The following is a 15,720-nucleotide window of genomic DNA, read 5'->3' as shown; positions in this document are numbered from 1 at the left end:
ATTGATGCATGATACTGAGTAGTTACTAAGTAGTTCCTCCTAACGTCATGCTTATCTTAGGATTGCTTATTTTTTTTTGTGTCCCTTCAAGTGAAATGGTGCATTGCACTAGGTGGTTGTATACTGAGTCCTGAATTTGTTGATTCGTAGATATTCATGCACAAACGTTACTAAAGAGTCATTAATATAGGACCTCGCAATCCAGTAACTCATCATTTTCAACTACATAGGAATTAATAGGGAAGTTCTTATTAATGAGTCATCAATAATCAAGTTGTTCCTTGTTTGTTCCTCAATTGTTTACTAATTAACTAATCATTAACTAATGATTAGCTACTCCATAGGATTTGAGTAGGAGTTACTCATTAACTGTTGGTTAACTAGCAGTTCCTCATTTGTTCCCTGGTCATTACTCAGAATTTTGTGTTCCTTATTGTAAAGTTGTATAAAGTTAAATGTTCAACTTAATTTGGCACTCTCCAACTTAGTGCAAATGCCCCCTTTGCCCTTAAATGTGAATTACTCACAGTTGGAGTCATGTGAAAGGTTACTGACCTGTGCTGTGTGCAGCAATAGACATCTGCATCAAGAGTTCTGTACAATACACACCACCAGTTCCAAAACCTCATGCGAGAATTCTCCCTGCAAAACCAGCCCAGACCTAAACACAATGCAAAAGTGAGAACAAACATCCTGTCATTGTATAAATGTGTGGAACAATTTCCCAAGCTTGTTTAAACCCTGGTTAAACATGAATCAAAGAGTGTTGCTTTATAACAGTTTCTTTCTAGTGTGCGTTGGCAATGACTGATCACCTTGAGTACTGAATGTAAGTGCATATGTTAGAAGAATGGATTTTTAATATACCGTGCTGTGCATTAATCATGACTGAGTGTACCATACAAATCAAGATGAAAGAGCCGCACAACAACAATGCACCAAGGAACTAAAGGAAAAAATAACCTCTCTTTAAAGCTGCTTTTTTCATCTGGCGACAGAGGAACAAGCCAAAGCAAGCTGGAAACACTGGGGCCATAACACTTTAAAATAAATTTGTAAGCAAACAGTGGTCAGCTTAGCATTTAATTTTCACACTGTACACCCGTGACTGAACTCCCAGACATCGTAAGAACTCTACTGTGAAGTATGTGGACAACAACACCGTCATCGACTGCATTACAAACGACAATTAGAGTCTATATCAGGAGGAAATCAACAATCTTGCAGAGTGGTGCACAGAGAACAATCTACTGCTCAATGTCAGCAAACCAAGGAGCTGATTGTTGATTTTAGAAAAAGGGAGGCAAAGACACACAGCCCTGTCTACATCAGTAGAGCTGAGGTGGAGCAGGTGAACAATTTTAGTTTCTAAGGATCACCATCCATACACGTGTGATGACCCTCATCACACGTCTCCAGCTTGCAGCACAGAAAAGCTCTATTTCTCGTGGAAACTTAAGAAAGCCAATGTCCAGAGCCAAATACTCAGCTTCTCTTTCTCTTTACAGAGGAGCAATAGAAAGCATCCTGACAGAAAACATCACAAACTGGCGTGGTTCCTGCGCGGACCAGGACAGGAAGGTTCTACAGCGACTGAAAAAAATGCCTAGGACATCACAGGCACCCATCTGTGATATTGGTGAAGTGAAATGTCTGCATAGAGCCCAAAGTATACTAAACGACAACACCAATTGGGTCTGTTCACCCTGCTGCCATCTGGCAATGTGTTACCGTACCACCAGACTACGGAGAGGTTTCATTCTTTTCAGCTTCTCACAAAAACTGAGCAGAATATCGTTGGGTTGGTTCTTGTGAGTCAGTTCAGGGCCATTTTGTTCTTTTGTATGAGCTGGTATTGGCCGGCAGTAGTGGTTGGCATGCTAATGCGTGAAATGTTCAGAAAGTTCAAGGTAACAGAGTTTGTTTTAACATTCTCTGTTATATGCAAATGGAGAGATCAAAGCTGAGTGAGACATTGTCCCCCGAAGTCTTTGTGCAGAAGACAAAGTCAAGCTCAGTCATTCTGTTGTGAATTACAACCAGGAACTAGAGCAAGTCCTGACCGCAGAGGTCATGAAATCAATGATGTACGATGACTTATTTCTATGGCTCTGCGTCTGAAAAGTGTAAAAAAAAAACCCAACCTCTGATGTTCATCAGCATGACTCCTGGCCACGCTTCAGATCTGATCAGATCTGGCAGACGACTTCTCTTTAAATCAGGATTCAGGTTCTCAGAGCCGGCGTGAGGACGGCAGAGGTAATCAAAGCAGCCTCTTAGCCGTTTGGACAGTTGCTCAATTGCTAGCCTTTCCAAACTTTGCTTTATTTGTCACATGAATATTTAACCAGTGTCATGAATATTGAAAGATGCTCAAAGGCAAGACACCTGTCCCACATTTTAAGAGTCACCCAGAATCTGAAAATAACTTCATCCATCTTCTCTCTTCTCTGCACCCCGCTGCCTGTTTTATTCTGACAGCGAGTACCTAAAACATGTATTTTTAATACACCTGACATGCTGCATAAATACAGACAAAAGAATAATCAAATGCCTGACTTGATGGCAGAATATACGGCAACAAAGCATATTGTGTATTGATCAGCATATTCCAACACAAGGGCCTCGGGTAAATTTATTAACATATGTTTTTATTTCATGCAGAAACCTTCAACCCCAAAAATCCCTCTATTTACAATCATTACAATTCCTATGAATAGTTAATCGTATTATATGCATGCTAATTTCCACTTTGTAGATAGAGCTAATGAAACATTAGACCCAAGAGCAGCTGATCTGAGACAGCAGGCATGGCAGGGTTTGTTTGTTAATCTTCTTACGGCACACAGCGTCCTGCCTCAGCTGAATTTGCTCTTCTTCATGGTGCTGAGCACAGCGAGAGGTCTGCACCGCTCAAAGGCAGTGAGTGAACCAATAAACCAAAGGGACAACACTGGGATTAACTCAAATAGCTGAAGTTTCATTACACCAAAGCAAACTCAGCGGGTCAGTCATACCTGTCAAATATTGTAACTGAAGTGCAGCACTGGGAGGAACTGGAGCGAGAGTTGCTTTGATTTCTGACTGGTGAAAGATTGATTCAGATCCTTTTACCCAGTGGACCGACAAGTACTGCGATCATTAAGTAAAAGTAGAAATACCACAATATAAAATACTCTGTTACAAGTAAAAGTTCCGTAACAATCCATCATATTGTATTAAGTTATTATATGGTTTAGATGTAAAAATCTAATCTGCGAAGTAGAATACTGTACAGCTGTCAGACAGATGTAGTGGAGTAAACATTACATTCCTCTGAAATGAAGCAGAGTGGAAGTCTAATGTAGCATAAACATGGAAATACTCCAGTATAGTACCTCAGATTTGTGCTCAAGTAAAAGACTATAATAGAGGTACTGTTTAACTCCACCATTTGCTTCACTTAAAGTAAAATGATTTATTATTACCACAAAAGAAAAAGTCTTCATTCCATGCAAAAGTCTTTAATTTTGCCTAAGTAGAACTATTAAAGCAGTAAAATGTATTTGACCTGACTTCAGTAGTATGGATATAGACATATTTTACTGGTATGATGTAAAAAGTACATCTGTATTGGATACCCATTTCAGCCGAGTACTCGCTAAACCCTGTGTATATAAATATAAGTGGCGAAGTTGACCTGCAGGTTAAAAATCTAAATTGTGTCTCCTTCTGATCTTATCACTGTTTTTTTTAGGTTCAGTTTTAAATTTTGTCTTGTTACAACGCTGTGCGTAGTTTCGGTTAGGTTTAGACACAAAAAAACACTTCTGACATGTTATTTAGGAATGTCAATACAGTATGACATGTACAAATGTTTGCAGAAACCATATCTGCCATGTACAAATGTTTGCAGAAACCATATCTGCCAACATTTTATCCTGGTGACTGGGTTGGTATATTTGACCTGTTTTACTGCTGTGGTTCTCACAGAATAAAATTAAACCATTGACTGCATCATAAAACATTTCTAACTTTGACTGAATTGTTTGAGTTGTCTGTTATTCGTCTTTGCAACCAGACACACCAATTTATTTGGGAGTGATAAACAAGTCCAATCCTGTGTTTTAAATGTTATATTCCAGATTAAGACTTTTAATTACTTTTGCAATTATGTGTCAGTGGTGTTTAAATGTTGTTGCCCTGGGTGGCGAATTGGTTTCGCTGACTTTATTGAGCCCTTGAACGAAGTATTTTCTCGGTTTTCAGACACTATTGTCTTTAAGGGCACTGTGACTTGTAGCAGCACACAGTGAAGTGAGAAAAACAGTCATTTACTTGGATAATTCCTTTCTGTGAGTGCTTTAAGGACACTTTTAGCTGTCACTAGCAAATAACCTGATGTTTGGCTTTCCACACATTCACTTGAATTTCTCAGATAAACACGTGCGGGAATGCAAGTTCAGGAGACACTGACTGTGAAATATGAATATTTAAATGAGAAAGACCTGCATGCAGCCTGTTGAACGGTATTTTTCCAGTGACAGGGATTAGAGTATTTGCATGAGTAAGTTGAGTGGGAAGCTTAAGTGAACATCACTGGGTGTGAAAAAAAAAAAAATGAATCAACTCTAGGCCATGCCCTTGTCAAGTAGCAGAGGGCGCTTATGAAAATAAATTTCAATTAAGCAACAGTATGTTACATGTAGCATTCAGTAAGGACATTACAACAGCTCATGGTGCAGACAGTCTTACTAAAGAGATTGTTGGTAACACTTTATTACTTTATTACATTTACAACTGATGCTAATAAACCTTTACGATTGCTTAATAAATTATTAATAAAGCCTCTTATTGTTTTTTAACAGTTAAATAACTATGAACTAAGGTTCAATTAACCGTAAATATACAGCTTATCAATGGTTGTTATCAAGTGTTATTGATTATTGCAACTTGACAGAAGGTGTGAACACGTAAAATAACAACTGAACTTCCACCATCTTATATATTTCTAAATAATTTATTTCATACAGTTTGAGTGGAACAATGTTAAAATTTTATGGCAAGTTATTTCTCCTCACTATTTACATACACTCTTCAACACAATAATAATGACAATATTAATAATAATAATGATAATAACAATAATAATAATGATAATAATAATAATAATGTGCAAAAAACCCATTATAAAAAACCTAAAACTAAGAAGAACTAAGGACTAAGAAAACTAAGAAGTGGTCCTGTATGAACACAAATGTGAACTTAAGCTAATAAATACTTGCAGTACATTTGTAGCTTCACAATGGTTTGCATTGCACCAGTATTACACGTATTGCATTAACAACAAACCAAAAAACTCTCAAATTTTAAATATACACAACACAATATCCAGTTTGCAAATAAAAATCCATATTACAAATACATCAATACTGAATACTTATACTTACACTATAAGTGCACAGAGTCATTGTTGATTCAATATCACTTTTTAATATTATCTCACTGATACAAAACAACCATGCCAGGTTACCAAAACACTAAAAGATGATATCTAGTAACACCTGTGACTGGATTTGGAAATGCTGTATAGTTCGATAGTTTCCTCACCATGTACAACTCTATTTACATTCACTGTTATGAGAGGTACATTGGTATGGTCGCACAATTACATTAAACTTTACTGACAACAGAAGACAAGCACTAAACAGTGTGCGGGAATGAGTCTTTCAGGGAATAGTTTGACATTTTTGGGAAGCGAGTTAGATGAGATGACTGATACCACTCTCATAATTGTACACTAAACTGGTTAGCTTAGCTTAGCACAAAGAATGGAAATGGGTAATCAAATTTCCGAAGGTTAAAAAGATGAATTAAAAAGTGTCTTCAAACTGTCTGGTTTTTTTGCATGGGAGTAGTTAGCTTCCTGAAGTGTCTCTGGTTGCCTGAAAACCTCACAGTGATGACAAGACTCCACAATTAAGATTTTGTTATATAATCGAATGGAGCCATACTAGCTGTTTCCCTCAGCTTCCAGTCTTTATGCTAGACCAAGCTAAGCTAACTGGCTGCTGAAAAAGACAGATGTGAAGGGTGTTATTATAGATCCGACCCGACCTACACTGTCTCTGATTGGCTTGCATTCATCATTTTTGCACAACAAAAGGCTCAATGGCTTCGTGGTCCTGGTACTCCTAATACATCTATCAAGTTTTTAGACAAGTTCAACTGATGCCTCCTTCCCGCCACAACATAAAAAACTGACAGAGATTTTCGTGGCCCTTATAATCAGCTAGCTAGCTTGCCATTTCCTAACTGTATGTTGAGTGGTTGTCTGGTGTTAATGGGTTGGGTTTTTCTTGCGGTTGGTCTGTAAAACATACGGACATTGGCGAAGCTGATAAAGCAGGTTGTGAGCTGTAGTTCCCCCAGTAAACACACCAAACTCTCTGGCTGTCGGAGCTGCAGTGTCTCAGGGGCTATGAAGACCCGGCCTGTCTTCTCCGTCTAGCCCAGAGACACTCTGGCTGCGTAGATTGGATCTGGAGGATAAGTGACCCTGAGAGGAGCAGCAGCAGGCTGGGACAGGTCCAAGAGGTCAGTGTGTTTACCAGGGAAACTACAACTCATAAACTACCATATCAGAACCACTAGCAAAACAGACATAACCAGAGCTATTCTGTGTGTGAGTTAGCAGTTTGAGTCAAGCATAGAGAATGCAACCAGAAAAAGTAACCAATCAGAAGCTTGCAAGAAAAGCAGTGGGATCCATAATAACGCATGTGAGAGTGATATCAATCTTCCTATCTAACATACCACTAGAAAGTGATTTAGTGTATTTCCCAAAATGTAATACTATTCCTTTTGTCACCAACAAAACATTCTGAATGATTTACTGTTTATCATTTCCAAGATCAACATTAGCATGTGTTCTTTATTTCACATGTTGCTCTATGGCGGTCTGACCCCTTACATCAGCAGAGGGTTGAGATGATGTTTTTTTTCCGGGGTAAAGCTGGATCTTCTGGATGTTCCCGTTTGCATGAACATGCAGGTGACTTTCAGCCTAACCATGTAAGCTGAAAAGAACAATGATAGCATTGTTGTGACAGGGCCAGTCATCCTTGTCACCTTGTTTGGCTTTACATACTGGCTCCCACAGTCTCTGCTGACTTGTCAGGTTCAAACTCCTCCAGTGGAGAAGTTTAAACCTGACAAGTCAATGGAGAATTCATGAATGTTTTTGCAAAATGGTGGATTTGTGGGATGGTGGGGTTCAAGCACCAGTTATTCTACCAAAGCATCACAGAGAAAGCTTCTTTGTACATGTCTGAGAAATGTTTTAAAGTCAAGTCTCTTTTACTCAGCTGTTATGCTTAACACGGAGCCACAGACTGCCACATAAACAAGCTTGCACAGGAGAATTTTATGTTCTGGCGAGGCTTTAAATCTCACATGTTTCAATAACGTGAACAAACAACAATTAGAATGATACATTACTGACATTGCAGCCACGATATGATCAGTATGGCACAACAATCCATAGCAATTAATTTTCTTTACACTGTATACTTGTCTGTACAATGTTTAATGACCCATTCTGAGTAAATGTAAACATTCAAGGACTGAATTGCTTGAAGGCATTTCCTCTCCGGAGTTGCTGTGCAGAGCGACAGTCAGCGGAGATTTGATTCAAAGTGTCACTTGAAAATACTGAAACCAGGCACTCGTCAGTGATTGGAGCAAAACTGCCAGAGTGCCTTAAAAAAGAAGAAGATATCAAACCTATCAGTGACTCAGAATGAAAAAGAAGAGTGAAGGCTGTGCCGTTAACAGGGAAGGCAAAGGGCAATCAGTCTCTCATGAGGGTGATAGTGCAGAGAAGGGCATTTGTATACTCCTAACCCATCATTGTGAATCAGCGTCACACGGGTCACTCGGTCCAAATCTGTTTGGCATTTATGGAAATAATGTTCTTCTTTTTCTGTCTTCCTTCACAGGGAGGAAAACAAAACGCTTGCACACCGTTTTGTTCTTTTACATTCTTTTCTGTTGCCTAAAATATCACCATTCACATTCAGCAACACCTTCCATATTGCATTTCTGGTATTTTTATCACACTGTAACAACACAGCTAATGGGATTTCCTTTTAAAAAACAGCTCCCTTTCTTCTGCTGGCTGTGTCTTTGCACCAGCCTTGGTAATTTAGAGCTGTAGGAATCCACTAAGTGATTTTTAATCAGCACGAAATTACATCAGGTGGGACGGTTCACAATTGGATCCCTCACCCAACCCCATTAATATGTGACATTTCGCACTGCCCGGTGTCTGAGCACGCAGGGAACTGAATAGCGATTGACCACGTGTGACTCATGAAACACAAAAACGCTAATGGTTCTCATTCAAATGTACAAAGCTGTGCTTGTGAAGCGATGTATCTCAGCCACTCAATCCTGCTATGTTTAAAGAAAGCGTGGAGATTAAAAGCAGCTGATTACAGTCACACTGTGTTCTCTCACCACCTACCTCTGTCCATGTCACACTCGAGCAACACATCCCCCCAAGAGTGCATGTTGCTAATGAAGGAGTGTGTGTTCTTTCATTCAAGAGCTTACATACGCTGTGTCTTTTCTGTTTGGCATGTGAGTGTTTAGCACGTCTGTATCACAGTTTGTCTGAGTCATATGCAGGACAGGTCGTCGTGACAGGAGGATGAACCCGGCGTGTTTTTGGGCTGCATCGCGTCAACATGGTGATCTGGGTGCTGAAGTTGTTACTGCTGCCAATAGACGGATGTTGGTATTGGTGTCCGAGCCCATGTATCTCTGCAGGTGCCACCTCCGCCACTTCCTCTTGATCTCTGCTTGGACCTACAATGGATTAGAACAAAAAACTAATTTGCAATTTCCATGTACATTCATTTTATGCTGCATGTCCCATGTTTTGGGGTTTTCAGTTCAGTTATTTGCTGTTTTATTTTGTAGGTTTCATCCTCATGTGTCATGATTTGTTTTACACTTCCTGTCTTTGTCTGTTTCCCATCTGTTTTATTGCCTTTATTTGTTTTACCTGACCCTCATTTACATTTAAGTCTGTGTGTTACCCTCACTCTTCGTCAGTTCCCATGTTTTAGTCCTCGTGTCTTTTCTGCATTTGCTCCCTGTGTTCTTTGTGCCAATCCTGGTTTGTTCTCAAATAGTTTTGCTCTTTGATTTTAGCAGCTTTTGTTGCCTGTCTTTGTAATTTGGATTCCAGCTTGGTTATTAAAGCTCACTTTTTGTTTTTCTCCCGTCTGTCTTTGTGTTTTTGGGTCCTTAACTTTTGAACAAAGCTAACAGTACGCTGTGGAACACCTCATAACATTAACTTAATGGACAATATTGCATGAGAGGTTAGTTGGTGATGGGTTTAACACCATATAAAATCAGGAGAAGTCCACAGTAACAACAAATAGAGCATTGTTTTGAATACCGAGGATTTTGTTCCATATTGCTGGTGCACACGTTGGAGCTATATACCAATTAACAACGGACTATTCCTATAAATGTAATGTCTGTAAATGTAATAAAATTTGCACTTAACTTGATTGAAAATGTAGTTAAACCTCAAAATGTAATAATTTTACCAATTATATTCTAAAATGTCCTGACCCATATTTTAATAACATTTTACCAATAATGTAAAACCTTATTACATTTAAAACTAGAGAATCTGTGATTGGATCCCCCCATCAAAGTGTCGTCAGTATTTTTCTGGTACCTTATATATATAATTACACTGTAAATCGACAGCTGTATCTTACAGCCATACTGAAGTAAAAGACTATTTAGTCCTGAAGAAGTGATGCATCGTACATTAAGGAGAAGAAAAGCTAGGCGGTTGGCATGGCCACCAACACTAAAGCTGAAGAGCTAGAAGATGGAGGAAAAACATTAAGGCATCTCTACAAAAGGTGTTTCTAATACAATGAGGGTGGACTAAATAACAGAAACATCTCTTTGTATAATGCACCTGATTACCTGGCTACTGATTGTATTGTGTTGTGTATCATTGTAAAGGTAGGTACAGTGCAGCATAGTGGGTAATGAGTAAGTCCCTGAGCTCTTTGTCTCCCTGCAGATGACTTTCTCCTGTTATTGTCATGCCTTTTGTTTGACTTTGTACAGTATTTGAAAATAACTGTAGTTTCTCCTGTTTGTCGATACTACATTTCATGTGTTTTGTCATGACTCCACATGCCACTATGTGTAAAAACAGGATTCCAGGAGCGCATGTAATTCCTGAGGCTGCAGTCAAGGCTTTACACTTCACAAAGGACACCTGAAAATTGCACCAGATTAAAATTCAGGTGGCGTATTGTCAAGCCTTGCCATCCAGCCCATCACTGTGATTCAATCTGGTCCAGCCCCTGGAACATAACTAATGTGCCCACAGACAGCCTCTGCAGACATCACTGAATAGCTCACTGCCAACAAGGCTGTGCTTTTTACTGGCACAGCGCAGAAAATATGCCGTGAGGAGGTCCAAGGGAGGAGGTGTGGCTGGAGCGACCTACGCTGGTGACTCATCCTCATTTTCAGAGCTGTGTGTGTGAATGTTAATGCTGCAGTGAAGTCACAGAAACGTTATAGATAGATTTCATTGTCTATGAATAACCACGTCACTGAGGGCTATCTCTGCCTGGATATCTTGAGGTGTAAACAGTGCGTCTGGTGTTTACATCACCGTGGAGGGGTACCTACCTCTCCATTGAGGAAGCAGTAAAGGACTGCGACCACAAATCCCTAAATGGAAAGAAAAACACAGATAAGAGAGCAGTAACAGTGTTAAAAATGTGTTTAATCACGAACCATGTAAATGGATTACATTGCTAAAAGAATGTGGGATGGTTGGTTTATAGTAATGATGATAAAAAGATATGAGAAGAACGATGGGAGGAATGTGTTGGGAAGGTTTCCCTGGTTTCCAAGTGGCCTGTAATGGAGCTGTGCTCTCTCACTGCATTCTCCATTATTCCTCATTATGTGATGAACTGAAATAACTCCAGGGTTAAAAGTGGTAACACTGCCAATGGATCTGCCAGCACAAAAGTGCCTGGAGACCTGCCAGGCAAGCCTTTTCTTCAATAGAAAACACTCGCGAGTCAGAGCTGACAGGAAGCCAAATTATTACTCTTGAGCTTGAATTTTAAAAAATCGAGAAAAATATGTTCTTAAAGGGTAAATCCACCAATGTTACAGTGTGTTTACCGGTCCTGGGGAGTTTTGTGGCTCCAGAGGAAGCTGCATTTAATCTGATAAATTGCCTCCAGTGATGTCACTCATTGGCTAAGCTGTAAACACACTTTAATGTGTACCCTTTAAGATGGCTGAACTTCTGGGACACCATTTCACATAAGTCACCAAATGCCAATTCTTCAATGCAGAATTTGTAAAATCCAAATTCCTCCTAAAAAGCTGACATCATACCTGAAATGATCCCAGAATCAAGTCAAAAACAAGCCGCAGTTCAGTCTTCACCTGCTCTGGGATGAATGCAAAAACAATAAAATTGATCCCAAACAGCGGAATCAAAAGCAGCGTCGATTTCGCCAGTCTCCTGAAACGACAAAGCAGAAATGGATTCACGGTGAGACCAATTTCCAATCTGTCTCCATATACGCCAATAATGAAATGCAACTGCGGAGCACTTTGTTATTTTACATTTCGGCTCTGAGGGCCAGAGATGGAAAAAAACACTATTAAACGTGTCAGTGGGAAAATGTCTCACGCATTACGGCTGGCTTATGAGATGCTCTCCATCACAGGGAAAAAACTCTCACACAGAGCTCTATATCTCTGTGTAAAGCAGCTGCCAGGGGGAGGCTACTGTGCTGAGTGCCATGAGTTTCTTTTCTGAAGTTCGGAAAGGATTGGTCATCCCTGCATTGCTATGAGCGAGGAAGTTTAAATTGCTCTGAGGAAGTGAAAGGGAGCCACAGAAAAAATTAGATTTACAGCACCACAAAATCCCTCTGCTTTCTGTGTTTATTTGAGATTATCTTCTCTCTCAGAACCTAATTCAGCCCAAGACAGAAAAACTACTTAAATGGTGAAGAGTTTCTCTAACGATCTTATGAGGATCGATAATATTCAATCTTATCTGAACTGACGAACGATAGAAATGTTTAAAATCATACTCACGAGTACTGGTTGGACTCATTTCTTCCAATATCTGGGCAGTTGATTTTCTGGCGAAGTATTCGTATGATGCAGATGAATAGAATAAAGTTCATCTGTGGAGAATAATAGGACAGTATATGATTTCCAGATGGAAAAAGCTCACTCTGTTCTCAGGATGAAACTCTCCACACAACAGAAGCTTGCTGCTGAATTTCATCTCGCTCTGGCTGGATTGTGACGCTGCCCTGTGGGAAAACGAGCATTTCCTAAATTGTTAATTTGTGTTGGACCTCTGAACCCAAGAACACAACGCAAACATCACTCAGCTGCTGCAGAGAGGAAGAGACAGAGGGATCTGACGGCCAGGCTGCTGATCCTGATCCTAATGTGAATGAACACAACTAAACATGCTGTGCCAAGACCTGCTGCCAAGCAAAGGCTGACAATTCAAGACATCAGCAGATATCTGACGAGGAGGGGGATGTTATCTCTGTCTATTCTGTGCATCCCAGATGTCTTTTTAAAAGTCTGCTGTTTACTACAGTTTTCAAAATGCAATTTCCTAAAAATTAAATTGTCAGTCCCCGTTTTTGGGGGCCTGTCCCTGGCTGTCCTCGGAAATGTCTCCTATTTTAACTGTACGTTAAGTAGTGAAATAACATTTTACATGGCAAGACAGACCAGGCAGACCATGTGAACTATGATTTTCCAACATGGTTTACAGTTACTTAGCTAGTGGCCAAGTCGGCCTTAATTTATTACAGGTCAAAATACATGAAACTGCTATGAAACCTTTTGCATTTCATTGATAATAACGTTGGATATTTTAATGATCTACTGACCACCAAACTGGAAATGTTCCCTGGTCACCTTAGTTGACAATAGAAGAAGGCTAACAGCCTGCTACAGTCATGCTAGCAGCTCTGTTTCACTGTATTCAGGTACAGCAATGCTTTGAGTTTCATAAACGCTAACACAGCATGCTAACCTGACAATGTTAGCATGCGGATGTAAAGCAAGTATGTGATGTTTAACATGTGCACCCTCTTTGTTAAACATGTTAGCATGCTAACATTTAACAAATCATTCTGCTAGCTTGGCTGATAAAAATATTACATCTGCCTACAGGTAAGAATTTAACATAAATGGAGAGTACGTACATTTTTTTATTTCTATATTTATATGTGATATATGGACTAAACATACATTTAGGATGATAAAATTCAAATATGGTACTGAGAATTACTTGTATATATGGAAAAGCCAAAGATCCTTATGTGCGAAACTGGCTGGTATGTCAGTCTGACAGAAGAAATGCAGATTTGTTCTGCTTACTGTTTGGCTGATATAAAGAAAATCAATACATTGTGTTTTCAACTACTTTGTTTAGTAACATAAAAACAGATTTGATGGGAATTGGACTGCTTTTGTAAATATGGATGATGCAGAAAGATTAAGTTGGACGTAGAAAAACGGCCTCCACACTCCCTATAATTAGTGGCAAATTACATAGTCCTCGGGGCAAGATTCAGTTCCAGTAGCCTATTATTAATCATCTTTATTTTCACCACTTAACATTCTCCACTGCAGCTTTTCTGCTTGTTGATCTCTCCCCTGCTTTTCACACCTCTCTGAAAGTGTCTTCACTTCTCTCTCTCTCTCTCTCTCTCTCTCTCTCTCTCTCACACACACACACTACAGATACATATCACTTTCTTTTTCTGACTTGGTAAGTGATTCAATCTACGATCTATGTGTGGACTGAGGTGAAAGTATCACACCTTCGCTTTTTTCTTTTTATTTGACTTCCTCTGCCTGTTCGCTCTGTTGCTGTGAGTTATGAGAAGATTGATATCACTTTTATTTCTGTACAGTAAATATGAAGCAACAGCCAGCAGCCGGTTAGCTCAGTGTAGCACAAAGACTGGAAACAGGGACAAGCAGCTCAACCTGGTTCTGTGCCAAAGTGCAAAAAACAATAATCTAACACTTCACACTAAGGGGGTTCATTGATTAACATTAGTTAATGCAGGTAGGTAGGTATAGGTATCTTACCAAAAACGTTGCCAGTCGAGAAAAAAGAATCAATAGAGACGTCTGTGAAACTTTCTAATGTGAGATGAGAGTTTTGAGGTCGTGCCGTCCTCTCAGTTGTACACTAAAGAGAATGTGGAGTTTAAAAGCCTTCACATGGAGAACTCTGACAGATACGTCTGAGGTGCTCTGATGATTACTGACGAAGACGTTTTCTCTCCTACTGGCAGTTAGAATTGCTTTCAAAGTCTGACTTGAGAGTGTCGACAGTGCAAGTTGCAAGAATGTCAAAGTGATGGAGTTTGAGTGATCACGAAATGGTCGAGGCTTGCAAACTTACCAGGATTGACGCTAAAATGGGAGTTTTAATGATCCACCAGAAGACATCAGTGTTCTCGATTATATCCCAGCACCTGGTAAAGCATGAAACGATATTAACACACAAGATGGTGCAGCGGATTCTGGTTTCCTTGTCCCTGGAAGTTTTTCTTACCCAACATCGTTATAGTAGGCTTTAGCGATGCTCCAAGCTGTGATGAAAACTGTCGGACCTCCTAGGGGCACAAAAAAAATCATAAATAAAAGTGAAGAGCTCAGACTTCAGCTGAGGTCTAACCCCAGGAGAGCAGAAAAGGCAGAAAAGGAAGACATTCTCACCCCAGCCAATCAGGATGTAAGCCCAGAAGTACTTTCTCTCGGAGAAGAAAGAGACTGCCAACAATGCATGAAGATAAAGGCCCTCCACCAGCAGCCAGAAGAAACTGGCCATAATACAGTACTGGAAGAACACAATCACCACTTTGCAGCCAACCTGGAGGTGGACACAGGACACAGTCATGAATGATCTTCTAAGTGGAGAGACAGAGAGCAGGAACAAGATTACACTGCAGATATTAAAGTGCAATTTCATACCCTAGAGTGGCAGAACTGACTTTAAAAAAATGGAAGAATGTACTTATTGAGTTTCTTTGGGTGCAGGCTGCCTGTATCCAAACTTTAAAATGCCACAATGACATTTTGCACACAAATAAATAATCACATCTCTGTATGATTGTCTCAAACTGAGGGTCGCGAACGTAAGCTGACGTGCCTCTGAGCATTTCAGGTTAATTAAACTAAATCCACCTCTGGGCCTTCAGTGAATTATAAATGAAGATGATAGTAAGGTGATAAAAAAGGTTGTTCTGCATTGCAAAATAAGTCATTTTATAGTCTCATATTAACATCTTTACTGCCTCAAATATGTCAAATAATGGAGATTTTGACTCGGTGCATATCAAATGAAGCAGAATGATGAACGTGACTTCAGTACGGCTATATTATTGTCGAATAAAGCATTTATTATTGATGTCCTATAGGTCAGTTATAACCATTAATAATAATGACTTCTGGGCCCTGTGGTCTATCTTTTCGCTGTAGCCAGAACCAAAATTCACTTATCACAGTAAGAAAGCAGAAAGTAAAAAACATTTTATCAAAGACTTATGAACACTTCCACTTTAAGAGTAACATAACTCATTATTACTATATTAACATTCACACCTG

At 39.5% G+C, this 15,720-nt stretch overlaps 1 protein-coding gene across 1 annotated transcript in view; it reads right to left on the bottom strand.

Moving 5' to 3' along the window:
• Positions 1–5,036: 5,036 nt before the first annotated feature.
• vipr1b (vasoactive intestinal peptide receptor 1b) overlaps positions 5,037–15,720 on the bottom strand; it is a 48,423-nt gene continuing 37,739 nt past the window's right edge. The window contains 9 exon segments of the mRNA XM_073488900.1: positions 5,037–8,707; positions 8,710–8,784; positions 8,787–8,850; positions 10,723–10,764; positions 11,449–11,578; positions 12,163–12,254; positions 14,516–14,588; positions 14,669–14,729; positions 14,833–14,986. Of these exon segments, the coding sequence (XP_073345001.1) occupies positions 8,661–8,707; positions 8,710–8,784; positions 8,787–8,850; positions 10,723–10,764; positions 11,449–11,578; positions 12,163–12,254; positions 14,516–14,588; positions 14,669–14,729; positions 14,833–14,986 (738 nt within the window). The 3' untranslated portion in view covers positions 5,037–8,660.

The sequence above is a fragment of the Pagrus major genome, chromosome 19 (genome assembly GCF_040436345.1).
Source record: "Pagrus major chromosome 19, Pma_NU_1.0".
In the NCBI taxonomy this organism is placed as follows: domain Eukaryota; kingdom Metazoa; phylum Chordata; class Actinopteri; order Spariformes; family Sparidae; genus Pagrus; species Pagrus major.
Note: the sequence above shows the minus strand (reverse complement) of the source record. Positions and strands in the feature narration are given on the sequence as shown.